This window comes from Seriola dumerili, unplaced genomic scaffold (genome assembly GCF_002260705.1).
Source record: "Seriola dumerili isolate Sdu_G_001 unplaced genomic scaffold, Sdu_1.0 BDQW01000025.1, whole genome shotgun sequence".
Taxonomy (NCBI): Eukaryota; Metazoa; Chordata; class Actinopteri; order Carangiformes; family Carangidae; genus Seriola; species Seriola dumerili.
In genome coordinates this window covers 4,874,032-4,887,956 of record NW_019174280.1, presented here as the reverse complement: position 1 = coordinate 4,887,956, position 13,925 = coordinate 4,874,032, and the positions used below count along the sequence as shown (strand labels likewise).

Below are 13,925 nucleotides of genomic sequence, written 5' to 3'. Positions count from 1 at the left end.
CATGTTTTTTCTCGTGGCCCCGTGCACAGCAACACATAGCTCTGCTAGTCTTTCCGAACTGGGAGTGCACTGAACACAATCTACTGCAGGTAATGTACCTATATATGACTATATATGAGTACCTCACACATCCGCATATCAAAAAACCTGAATTATCCCTTTAAAATGACCGAACCACAAAACTAAATAGGATGAAAGTAAAGACAGGGGGATGGAAACAAAGAGCAGCACGACGCCAGACGTTCGCTCTGACACCGTCAACTCCAGCGTCTGGCTGACAGCGTTGGCAGCGGCCCGGCAGGACAGACACGCGGAGGTGCTGACCCCTGCTATGTGTGACTGTGTGGGAAATTAAAATGAAAGAAAAATGATAGATACAACCCCGCCGGAACGATGCACTGAATAGAAGAGCTGATGCTCAGTGGACTCTGAAAAGCCTGGCTCGTGGACAGACCTAGTAGGTTCCATTATTATCTGAATGTTATTGTATCATTGATTTGGCTTGGAGACTCACAACCTTTTACAGAAAGCCTGTTACAGACTGAGAGTGTGGAGTTTGATAGACGCTGGCATTTACCAGGCAGCAATGGTCTAATAAAAGACGCTGGAAATTGAAGGACTCAGTGTTTTTGCAGTTTGACCCGTACTAGAGACTAACAGTGAGGCCACTCTGGCTTCTCCTGAGCTGACCTGCACTGATCTGTGTCTTACAAGACATTGAGGTGCAATAATAAATGAGTGGAGAGCGCCTGTAATCACTTTTTGGATTCAACTTTTGGAAACTATTGGTGTGTATTGGAGTGGAGGTTTTCTAATGTTCATCTGATCACAATCAGAAAAAAAAAGACAATTTATGTTTGAAGCCAATTTAATATAATATCTTTCTAAGGATTTGTGTCCCATCACTTATAGTCTAAACAAGTGTCGTCAATTTCACCGCACCCCATTTTTAAACAGCCAATCAGCGCCCACTGTAGCCTGTTACATTTCTGTTAGTTATTGTTCTATACCTGGAGTATGCCAACCTGCAAAACCACACCGTGGTCAAGTGATGAGGTGCGGACGTTCCTCTGTTTGGTATGGTATTGATTTCCTCCATTGTTCATGTGTGTGTCACCTTGATCTGGGGACCCCAAGAAACCCCCTCAATGACCCCTAGGGGTCCCTGGACCCCACTTTGAGAACCACTGATCTACAGTACCAAAAGGAGATGGAGTTTGCTGCTCCTAAACAATAAATAAACTCAAGCAAATGTGTGAAATCATTTCACAGTTTAGCTGTTCGAACCTCATTACTGGTATCAACCTCTGGCTAACCAACCGGTGATGATGTCATGCACATGCAGTGTGCAGGTTCACATTAAAATCATCTGATGCATTTACTCTCACGGGCAGATGTCACTGTAAATACTACCATGTTGCGTAATCATTTACTACCTGGAGAGGCGTTTTGCATCGCCCATCAAAAAAGACCTCAAGCGATCTTTCAAACAGCGTCTCGTGTTTCTTTAATATTAATGAAACAAGGAACATGTGTGGCATGAACAATGTGAGTCCCGGAGGAATTAAAGGCAAATGAAGTGAATAAGAAAGAGGAGGAGGCATGAGAGGAGAAGGGAACAGAACAGAGGAGGATAAACATGGATAGAGATGTAAAACTTTTCTTGGCTAAGGTGACTGTGAGCTAACAACGAACAAATGGGCTTGCGGAGCTAAAACTAATGACAGAGCTGAGTGGTTGAGTTTTCATTCTGGATGTAGCGTCTAAATTTAACCCACAATTGTTTCCAGGCTGAGGAGGAACGGCATCCCACCCACATGTGAAGCACACACGAGATCAGGGGTCTCGTTCGGTTTGAGTTGCCATCAATCAGCTCGGGCCGCGTCCCCTGCCAGCATTACATCATGACATACCTATTCTGACTTTAACAAGCCAGGGAAGTCATTTGGTACGCTGGCAGCGAGAGTCGCACCAAGTCGGGGCTAATCAGCTCGGAACAGATTGGAGGAAGAACATTCAGAGTTGCTCAATACCCCGGGGTAGTAATCCCACAGTGTAAAATCACGTTCGCATGCTGGGGTCACTTGCATTCAATCCCACTGCAAACATGTATTGGCTCAGACGAGCGGCGGTAAATGATCTCTGTGCAGCACTGAGCTCCACCCAAAGGGGTTCATTATACCAAAAGTCAAAGTTCTCACGTTCTGGGGCAGTGCACTCATGCTTTTCATGTATTCTTACTTCTTCTTCCTCTTATTACTTCTTGATGTTTTTTTATAAGGCATGGATGTCTTGTTTTGTAAATTTCACATCACAAATATTTTGCACATATGCATGATACTGTTATCCAGAAAGTCCCTTCTTTGTCTCTTCTTTGTCCTCTTTTCTATTACGATTACTCAATTCCTGCTTAGCAATGATAAAGTTCTGCTGAAGATGTTATGCTTACATAGATCGTTGACCTCTGTTGCTTGATCCATTACCAACTGTACTCCCTAAAAGAGGTTGTTAGGCATTTCTCTAAATATTTAATTAATTTTAGTGCTGCACAATTAATTGAAATACAATCAAAATCATAATATGGCCAAGTGCAATATCCAAATTGCAGGAATTGCAAAAAAAAAAAAAAACATTGCAGGATTTTTTGCAGTAAAATGTGTCACCACATTGTTGTGCATTGTTAGCACCGTAAGTGTTGTGGTGCTACAGAGACGCCCCGGCCTACAAATCATACTGTCCAGATGTACCAAAACATGTAAACATGTTTGTTTAGCACAAGACCCAACAGAAATCACATCATCATTTAAAATTTTTTGTCAATGAAAACGAAATGCAAAAACAACCATTCCAACTGAAATGGCATATCGCAATATCTGCCAAGATTATCGCAGTTTGATTTTTCTTGTATATCATGCAGCCTTTATTAACTTTGATCTTTGCAGTTTCCTCCTGTGGTTTTGACAGAATCTTTTGATATATAAGAGGTGGCGTGCACAGACTGTTTAGGGGACTGAGGTGAAAGTGAATAATGTCAGCTAATCTGAGGTCTCTGGACCAATCGCACTTAGCAACAGTTTTTCCGTAGAGCTGGCGATGCTCACACTGAGCTGACGCATCAGCATCCTCAACTATTCGAGTCATGCTTGGCACGGTGTTGAGTGTTTATCCGCCGTACAGCATGGCAAGGTAAAAGGTGTTGAAGGTGGAGTTAGAAGCCGGTCATCACAGAGAGAATGACACAATATTGTTGAAAAACAGGGATATCAGCGCACATTTTCATACCGCCTCTCCAGGAGGATATTTTGTCGTGTTGCAGTCGCTTGTTCACATGAAAAGCGCCACAAACGATGGTGTAACAAATAAAAGAGGATGACAAAAGTTCAATCCTTGCATGAGGCCAATCACCACACGAGGAAGGTGTGAATGTTGGATTGTTGATTTTGGAAAGTTACAGGAATGGTCTAATCCGACGGCAGAAAGGTGTAGGGGGATTCCGAAGATATCTCACCACCTAACAAGCACTTTGGATGATTTATAAAGCTTTAGAAGGGAAAGACCACCCCAGCACGATTCCATTACCAAGCAGGACCACAACATCATCACCTGCTGTCAGCACTCACAGAAAACATGAGTTCATGGCTTGGCGGGGCTCGGCCCAGTTAAAATCAGGCCTGTGGAAAACCACCATTAGCATTTTGAGGTTAGAACTGGGATTAAAAGTCTAATTCTCTCATAACCACTATTTTAACATCTTCTCAAATGTATCTAGAACTTTCTTCCTGGTAAAAATATACTCACTGCAATGACGTTGAAAAAATGTTTAGAAAAAAAAAAAAAAAAAAAAAAGACTAAAAACTGAGTTTAGCCTGACACAGATTTTGGACAAGTGTCTCCTTTGGGAACAGCCATATCCCAGCTAAATAAAAGCAATCTGAACAGACATCCATTTCTCTCTCTCTGACCTTCTATTATGGTGAGGTTCTTCAGGGTAATGGAGTGCTCCCAGTCCTTCAGGCGGAGGTCCTCTGTGATCCTGTTGAGGATCTCCATCTCGTTCCTCAGCTGGGCCTCCGTGTGGACGTGGGTCACCCATAAACTGCTGGTGTCCTCGGTGATGTTGCTGATCTGGATCTGAGCGGCAGCAGGAGGTTCAACAGCAGCAGTTAGATCATCAGTATGCTGCAGTTAGACAGCACCAGTAATATTTCCTGTATTGTTTATGTGCCGTGTATAAATTAAAAAAAATTAAAAAATCTTCTCAGTGGTAGATTTGATGAATAAGAAAACTTGCTATGAACCTGCAAATCCTGTATCTTCAACTTGTGAATAGTGATGTCATTGCTGAAGGTGTGATTGACAGCTCCCACCGTCCAATTAACCTCGTCCAGTTTCTCTCTCAGCCCGCTCACCTTCCATGAGGTTTCCCTGACGGAGTGCAGAAACAAATAAGACTTTTCATTACATTGTACACAGTTTTCATTGTGATACAGTTACACTTTTATACTTTGGAAATGAGGATCTTCAGTGTCATCTCTGTGTGTGTGTGTGTGTGTGTGTGTGTGTGTGTATGTGTGTGTGTGTGTGTGTGCACTGGAGCAGGAGGTCCTGGTCACGGAGCCAGGTGGAGGCTCGGGCCACCTCCGAGCTCAAGCCGGTCAGGTTCCGGCTGGCGGAGCTGCTCAGAGAGGACAGCCTGTCATCCAGCTGCACCAGGTAGCCCTCTGACTGAAGAGAGTAAGTCTGGATGCTCCTCAGCTCCACCTCCACGCCCTTGCAAGGAAGAGACCATAGCATATTCTCCACTGCTGTGGTAGTATCTCACAGATATACAGGACTGAAAGGCGTGTAAATGAAACCAATTTGAATCCCAAAAATGGCCGAGACAAGTGAATAAATGCAGCCTCATCCATCAACAACTGCTTTACTCCTCTTCGTTACCCAAAAAATTATAATCTGTAACTTTTCCACATTAAAATGTCTAAAAATGACAAGATCGATGTGATGTGTTTTGAGTTGTGTTCTTACATCATCCCAAATGTTTCTATCAATTCTCAAACCTAGAAAAATACGTGATTTTAATCATGGTAACGGTCCCTGTCATTTGGTCTCCTGTCAATGACATCATATCCTCTATGTGCATGGGTCAGCGTTGTGGTTGCCTGCCAGAGGCTCAAAATGGACTTTTATCTACATTTAAGTCACATACACTTTTTACACCTTGGTGGTTTTCAACTATATATTTGAACCAGATGAAGGATTTTAGTCATGGGACATCTGGATCTGAAGTTATCAGAGAAACAAGCTGAGGAAATGTTAGACAGCTCAGCTTCAGCCACTGGAGACGTCCAGTGTCCACTGAACTGTGTCGGTGAGTCTCTGAGTTTGTTATGGAGAGGAGGACAGCTCGGACAATTCACAAACTACCCCCCATACACACACACACACACACACACACACCACCATCCGCACCAATGGAGAAAGAAAATGAATCAACTTAATATACAGACATCTATCCTCTCAATATCTATAGATTTCATCCACAAAGTAACATTTTATAATTGTCTGACAGGTATATGAGAGGGAAACGGAGGGTGGGATTGGGGCAGATATTTCCAGCACATTCGTGTCACTGAATAAACTCATCATCATTAAACTCTATTCATGTTCTGTAACATTTTCCAGGTGTGCATCTGTATAAACTCTCGTTCCCTGTTTTCAGTCTTGTGTCACACCTTGATGAGGATCTCCAGCCTCTGCAGCCAGTCACTGTGGTTCTGGAAGAGGTTCTCCAGTTTCCAGATGTTCTCCAGCAGGTCGGCCTGAGTGGACGCCTCGCCCAGGGTCTGCTGCAGCAGCCGAGAGCGCTCCGACATCCGGGTCACGTTCTCCATCAGCACCTCCTGTCGCTGTGAAGAAACCTGGGAACGAGAGACTGGGGAGGGGAAGAGAAAGACTCAGAGTGAGGGGTTTGTCCCGAGTGTTGATTCACTGATCCCTCAGCTACGGCTAAGTATCGGTTACTATCAATCACTACGGTCAGCTTGGATCTAACCAACATTTTAATGCAGAGCAGATGTTGATTCTGTCGCCTGCACTAATTCTGGTCGCCTGTTCCTGCTAAATGTATTGTTTTGTTAAACCAAGACCTAAGTATTTCTATTTTAGCCCCAAAATTAGTTTCCAGCGTTGGCTTAACATGACGTTCTCTGTGCTGTAATATCAGATTGTGGAAATTCTGTCTTCATTCGGACTGATGTTGAATTTGGCGTCTGCATGTTTCTGTTCGTCCAATACCTGCAGGAGAGAGAGTGTTGTTTTAAAGATATGACCTATGGAGTCCCACTGATGGAGTTTAGCTAAGTGCATTTTACTTTTACGACCATTTTATATCAGTTTACACTTCGACACCACCGGGGAATATTGTACTATTTATTCTACTCCATTTATATGACAGCTATAGTTAATAATTACTTCGCAGATTAAGATTTAACATTGAAAAACATTGAATAACCTTAAAAATAGTGTCTTTTTGGCCAGTGACTGCTTAAATGAGGCAGTGTCTAGGTGAGCTCACACTTCAGAGTTGTTAGCAGTATCACCAAAAGTAATTTCACCCTCATTTATGTGGTTTCTCTCTGAATTACACACGTGTTTATTTAGCTGCAACATCACATTTGCTGATAGTTAACATATTGCCAATGAACCTCTCTTGTCTTGTTTTTGGCTGTGGCACTGAGGCCACTTCTTTAGTCTCTTCTCGCTTCTCGACCGTGCCTAATGAGAAAAAGCTCCTCTGTTTCATGTTATGTTGAGAGAATGTTGCGTGGTAACGGCTCGATAGCCCGAGAGATATTTTGAAACCAGATCCTCGGCGTTACGTCATGACGACATCCCCCTCTGCAAGACAGTGGGGACCAATGTGTGCAAAAAAAAAAAAAACCTCAGATAGAGAAAAAAGGGATTACTTGGGAAACAAGAGGAAGCAGATAATTCCCTCCACACATGCTCTTTGACACAGTGATGCCCATAACAGCCGAATATTACACACACTGAATGTTTCTGTTTCCATGTATCTAAGAGAGCTCTAAAAGTGTGTGTGTGTGTGTGTGTGTATGCTAGTATCCATGCCAGGAGAGCGTTACATGACCTCAGAGCGAAAAAAGTGCTGCGAAGCCGCACTGCTGCAAACAAACCATCTAAATTCCTGCTCATTATGTGTGTTAGGTTTATTTCTAATGACCTGAAACACTAAATAAGCTGCAATCTCTCCACTACACAGGGCGCTTAATTGCTAAATGATGGTCTGTCATCAGCTTCATCACACACTACACTGCACACACACACACACACACATACACACACACACACATGTGCGCGCACACCCACACGCACACACACAGTTTCAACCAGAACCTGATAGTGTGGTGGAGTTTCTACATACTGCTGTTGAACGATGAAGGATATATAAAGGTGGTGAGGTGAAGAAAAAAGTAAAGAAGAGAAGAAGAACAAAGGAGGCAAAAAAGGGAAAAGAAAAGAAGGAGATGAACAAGGTCCACTTAATTTGATTGAAGTGTTGTTAATGCTTTCTTGGAGTAAACAACAGATGAGAAGAACACTTTGAATTCCATCTGAATATTAGGCAGGTTATTCAAACTGCTTTTGGCCGAATCTCCACAGTGGCTACCTCTTAATATAAGAAGATAAGATGAGAATGACATTGCTTATTTGTAAAAAAAAAAAAAAAAAGAAAAAAGAAAAAAAAAAACTTAAAGATCACACCCTTTTATCAATGATCTTGAGAAATATGTATATTGAATCATTCAAACCATTCAAAATAATATTGTGTTGTGTAATATTGCGTCTTTTTTACAGTGTGTTCAGTGGGCCAACCTGCTTCTAGACAACTCAGCTCAATTACTTTATCTATTGAGTGGAAATTAAATTAAACCAACAAAACATCAGAGCTTGATTAAGCCATTTATTTACATGAATTCTGGAGCGGCCTCTTTAACTAAGCTTGATTAATATCCACATCTTAAAAGCCACTCAGGCACTGTGGCACCGACATATGTCATGGCAGCAGGGACCTGACTAATAACAAAATACTGCACGTCTGGGTATTAAAACAGATCCTTAGAAGATGAAGGAGAAGAGGAAGTGCGGATAAAAAAAAAGGCCAAGGAGAAGAAGAGGAAAACATAAGAAGGAGGAGGGAAAGAGGAGGAGGACATGAGGACTTTGGGTTTCTGAAACTCTCACTAAACATCACATGATGGACTAAAAAATCCATGGTGGTCAAGTAAAAGAAAGAAATCTGGCTTTTTTTTTTTTTTTTTTTACATAGTTTCTGAAAGCTGACACTTGGGAAAGAGACAATTTTCCCAACAGCAACAAACACATCAATACCACAATCCTGTCAGATAATCTTGTAAGGGTAATTCAAAAGTTACAGAAGGAGTGGCGGCACAGAGTTTAGTGTTAATGTAATCCATGAACTGTTTCCAAATTTTCTGAAATTTGTCAGAGAGACCGCAGTGTGGTTTTGCCAGTTTTAGGTGCAGAATTACATTTCTTCGCTACAGACTGTTTGGGAGCTGTGGGTTCTCACAGTTCAGAACAACTGTGCACTATTAGAGCAAAGACATACAGTGTAGACCTGTAATCAGATCTTGTTGCCAGAACAGATTTTCCACAGCGTCTCACTTTGTTTCCTCTGGTCTCACCACCTCGAGGAATCATCCATCAGTATTAGGAATCGCTCTCCACTAACTGCTGTCTGTTAAAGTGCTGCCCTGCTAACATGGAAAGCTCTGTATATACGATCAACCTAACCACAGAGGTCATTGTAAGGTAACTGAATGGAGATACAAGGCGTTTCTATTCACACTAACATCTCTAATCTAATGCAGTAATGACTGATTTTTTTGGCCGCCTGGGGGCAGCAGAACAAGATATAAACACATCATTGACAAAGGGTCACCTTATTATTTTGTACATATTAGCAAGCAGTTGCTTATTCAAACATGCAGCAGATACAGAGCAATGTTACTGATTTGGAGTTTTGCTTCTGGACAATATTCACTCTCCTTTTGGCTCCGCTTTCGGTCTCCAACAACCCCTGAGCGAAACTTGTGGCTCATTAGCTGCTAAATGCTCAACTATGTTTGTTCTGTCTGCTGTTTGTTGCTGGACAGCTAGTGGGTTTAACAGAGTGTTTGAAACATTCCTAATTTGTATGTATTCTTTTTGTGCCAGAGTTACGGATAGTTTTACTTATTCAACAAAGTTTAAATGACCAAAATATACATTTATTGGATGCAAACATCTGGAAGGGCAGATGAAGTGTTGAAAATTTATCTGTAAATGTCAAGAATTTATAGTTTTATCCAAAATACTGTAGCTGTAACTGCACGTCTCTTTCAGTCATCAGCCCTTATAATGACGGACTGTTGAGTTACAGCTGGAAAGATGAGTCTTTAAGGTGAGTGTTCTGTGGCTTCAGGCAATTCTGATGAGAAAAAGACTGAAAGATGAGCTTTATGCCTGACAAATCCATTTCAAACCTCTCAAAGCTCAGCTCAGGATGGGAAAGTCATCTCTTGTCTTTTCCATTCCCCTCCTAATCTTTCCTCTTGATTTAACACATATGCACAAAAATATAAACTCGCACACAGTGGTGTGGCAGCAATATTCACAACACAGACTAGTCCCAAATTCACAACTTCATGGTCTTTGGATTCTTCAGTGGAGGAGAGGACAGTTTATCCATTCATGTATCAAATGCTGTTTGCTGGGAGAGCAGGCCAACACAACAGCTGGACTTCAGTGTGTCATCTGAATGAATTCTGCATTATTGGTTCAGTGCTTGCATTGTCTCTTGATACAGCACGCAGTTGATTCACAAGATTTGCAGCATTTTAGCTACATTGAACATGATTATTATACACTTCAAATAAACAACCAACAAATAATCTAAAAGGGCTATTAGTGCAAACACTGATTCAAGGGGAGACATACTTGACTAAATCTAATTGACCAACATGGGGGTGCAGAGAGTTGTAATGTAAGCTAAAGGACTAATGTTGGGTATAGTGAACTCATACAAAAGTTGAACCTTTTCCAAAAAACAACATAACACATCGTTTCCTCAAAGTGAATTTTGGACACACTTCTGTCTACATTTCCAGTCACACGTGATGTCAACACATACAATACAAAGACTTCACAATGTGAACCCTTGACATGATGGAGGCGATGCATTAAAGGTCCCATGTTGTATAAAGGTAGATGTCCATGTGTTGTTTGATTATAAAGCAGGTCTAGGTTCTATATTAATACTGTAGTATCAAAGTATCAAAGCGCCCAGTCCACAGAGAAACTTACACAGCCTGTATTCAGAAACCTTAAAACCAGCCGTCAGGACTTCTGTAACTTTGTGATGTCACAGTCACCACCCTCAGCCATGCCCCAAGTCCCGCCCACCTAGACCCACCATCCAACCTTGCAGGATTTGGTTTCTCTAAGTGTATACCTGAAATCTGCTACATTTTTATTCGATCACTAAGAAAACAGTCAACCATTCAGAAGAGACTCAGAGCCTCCTCTCTTCCGATTGGCTCACCGACCTGTTGTAGAGCACCAGAGAGAAGCCTGAGAGAGGAGATGTAAAACTACATTTAGATTATTTTTGGTACTTGAAACCACAAATATATTTTCTTATGGATCAACACTTCAAATAAACAGGAAAAGTGTAAAATATGGGACCTAAGTAAGGGACCCATTAAGGCCCCACACTGACCATGGGAAACAGGAAACAGCGACATATAAGGGAGAACTGATGCCCATCATGAAGCCAGAGCTGTGTGTGTAGCCACACAGACTACAGCCAGTTATTGTCAGTGTGTGTTGCCCTGTAGAGATATGAGGCTGGGATGGGTTTTTTCTTGCAGTAAGCAGTCATGTGATTGCTTGTTGTTTGGTCTTGGCTGAGGATGAAGAAACAAAAATGCCAAACAGACCTGACAGTTTCCAATGTAATGTCTGCCCACGTCAGTTAAACCACTTATGTCAGTGACAGATTCAAAGTCTTTCTAACAATGTTTTATTCATGACTGAAAAGTGAGTGTCAAATATCCTTCTTTATTATTTTACAACATATTTTAAGATATTGCTATTCAATTGAAAAACCACTCTATTGGATCCAAACATTATTGTATGTTTTTATTTTCATAATGTGCAAGTCTTAATGCAGAAACAACAGACTTTTGTGCTAAATTGGGCATAAAAATACCACAAACTGCATCTTTCCATCGTATCATAGATGACTCAAGGACTGGAGCAGACCTGTTTTAAAATATTATTGTCAGTCCGACATTAATGGAAAAAGAGACCGATTACCAACTGGGTGCACTGCTACTGAAACACTCTCTTTCATCTTTTTCTTCCTACTGGAATTCATGATAAAGAGCAGAGCTAAACGGTCTGATTCATAAAAAAAGGTTACAAAACAACAAATCTTTGTTCTACTTGTTCATGCATATGTGTGTGTCTGTGTGTGTGTCTGTGTGTGTGTGTGTGTGTGTGTGTCATGTGCTGTTCACTCAACCCTGGAAATAAGGGCTCTGGGTGGCTGTGTATTTATTGCACAATGAAGATCTGTTTCTCCGTCGGATGTTTCCTCTCCTCAGTTCTTTCTCTCTCGCTCACATACACACATGTGCACACACTCACACGCATACACAGACTTGTCTTGTTATTATTGTGAGGACTTTCCATAAACTACATTCATTCCCCTGGTACCTTTTTTGTCCCCTGAACAAAATCAGCTAAAAAAAAAAAGGTCTGGTTCCCCACAAAATCATGTGTGTACCAGGAACTCACACGCACACACACACACACACACACACACACACACACACGCTCCGAGTGAGACAGACAGGCTGGCTGGACAGTGTCATGGTCAGGGCAGAGAGGAGACAGAGGGAGGTCAACCAGAGCTGCATTCCTCTGTGGGCAAAGCCAAAGACAACATGGTGCCTTCATTTATCTCTTTATCTGCCGCAGTCTCTGTGTGTGGGTGATGAGTGTGTGTGTATGTGTTCTTTGTAACTATGTAGAAGTAGATTAACTTGTGTTCATGCTGCAGTTAAAAGAGTTGTATTTCACAAAAGATTTCCTGTCTCTGGCATTTGAAATGTTTTTGCTGTCAAACTGAACTACGTGCAACAAATCAGTGCTCATCTTAAATCTGTCAAGATCAAAAAGAAACACACAAAGATCCTTTTGTTCTAATTTCATAATTGTTGATTGAACGTTTTTCTAATTTTTTTTTATCTCCTGCCAGTATGTCTTTGGTTTGTTTGTTATTTTTTGTGTCGTCTGTCCACCATTCAGCATATTTTAATGGATCAGTATCAGCTAATATGAAGCCGATGAAAATGTGACGCTCTCTTCTTGCAGCTTCTCACGTTCAGCCATCACTGACAAACACCCATAGACTGCTGATGAGAGAATGGGCCCCTGAGTACAGACAGGTTTGTGGTTGTTTCGCGTCTCTCTCTGGTCACTGTGTCTCTGTGATCATTTCGTGTCTTTTAACTGAGCTCTATGACTAGAAATATTAATAGTCCCTTCATGCAAAGGCTCTGGCCCAGGGGCCCCCTGACCTCTCATTCGCCTGGACCTGTGCCCGGCTCTCCTCGGCAGGGCTTCAATAAATGCCTCTGCTTAAGACATCTGGGTCTCCTGAAACTTCTTCCATCAGAGGTTAACAAAAGATTTCCATCACATAAATGAAACTTGTCTGTTGTCTGGTTAAAGTGGATTCTGCAAGCTGGCGTGTGCACTCAAAGAGTAGCCAAAAATCAGTTGTGAGGTAAGAAGTATCACTCTATAAAAACACCACCTTATAATCAGAGTGGACCAAGTGTTTCTGTAGTTGCAACGACTCCAACTAACTGATCACATCATGTCAGTTTCAGGAGCTGCATTCTCCCAGTTAAACTTTAATTCACATTATAGAAATAACTGAAGCTTTTAACTTTATATTTTTCAATCAGAACGTCCAATATTTGAATCAAGTATATCCTGAAAAATACGGTATGTCAGATTAAATAGTCCACAGCTGTTATTTCAATATGGCAGGTACAAATTTAATCAACATTTAAATAACTGTAAGTAACAGACTGGACTCTGATACTTGGCAGATACCCAACATTAAAGGACTGGGGCCAGAAAAACCTGATTGGTATATTCTTCTCATGTATTTAAATGCTGCATGTCTGCTGTTAATGGCAGCTTCAAGGAGAACTGGGAAAGTAAAGTGAGGTAAATAATGTCATTGAAAACAACTAGGAACAAATCTGTCATATAGCACAAATAAAGACTTCACATTAATTCATCTGCTAGTTTAAGTTTGATGCAATAATAGTAATAAGCAGTGTCTTTGCTATTCACATTAAAAGCCCTGTCATCATATTTATATATTTCAATATGTTTATTTCAATTGACCTTGTCCTGTGATATAATTTCTATTCACATAATGTTTAATAATGTCTATATTTTTCCTTTTCCTGCTTCATTTCTCTGCTGTATCTTTTTATTTTCTGCTGTTATGACTCAGTTTCCTGAAGGGATGATCAAAGTTTAATTAAGCTGGTGCATTATTAAAGAAAAGGAACTGGTGTATTGACTGTTAGTAAATAGCTTTAGTCCTAACCTTGTCGGTTCCTCTAAATTGCAGGTCTTTCATCATCCGTTCCTGTCTTCTGTTAAAGGTGTTGCACAAGTCAAATGACCTGCAGATCTCTGCCTTCTGGCCCTGCACCCATGGTTACTAATCTCACTGTTTAGCTCTCTCACAGGCTTTTTAATAAAGTTACTTGATAGAAAGTGTGTGTGTGTGTGTGTGTGTGTGTGTGTGT

At 41.2% G+C, this 13,925-nt stretch overlaps 1 protein-coding gene across 1 annotated transcript in view; it reads right to left on the bottom strand.

Moving 5' to 3' along the window:
• scara5 (scavenger receptor class A member 5) overlaps positions 1-13,925 on the bottom strand; it is a 100,549-nt gene that overhangs the window by 46,150 nt on the left and 40,474 nt on the right. The window contains exons 4-7 of the mRNA XM_022737778.1: positions 5,733-5,932; positions 4,592-4,770; positions 4,299-4,425; positions 3,963-4,131 (exon numbers count right to left, since the gene is read on the bottom strand). Of these exons, the coding sequence (XP_022593499.1) occupies positions 3,963-4,131; positions 4,299-4,425; positions 4,592-4,770; positions 5,733-5,932 (675 nt within the window). The remainder of the gene's footprint in view (positions 1-3,962; positions 4,132-4,298; positions 4,426-4,591; positions 4,771-5,732; positions 5,933-13,925) is intronic.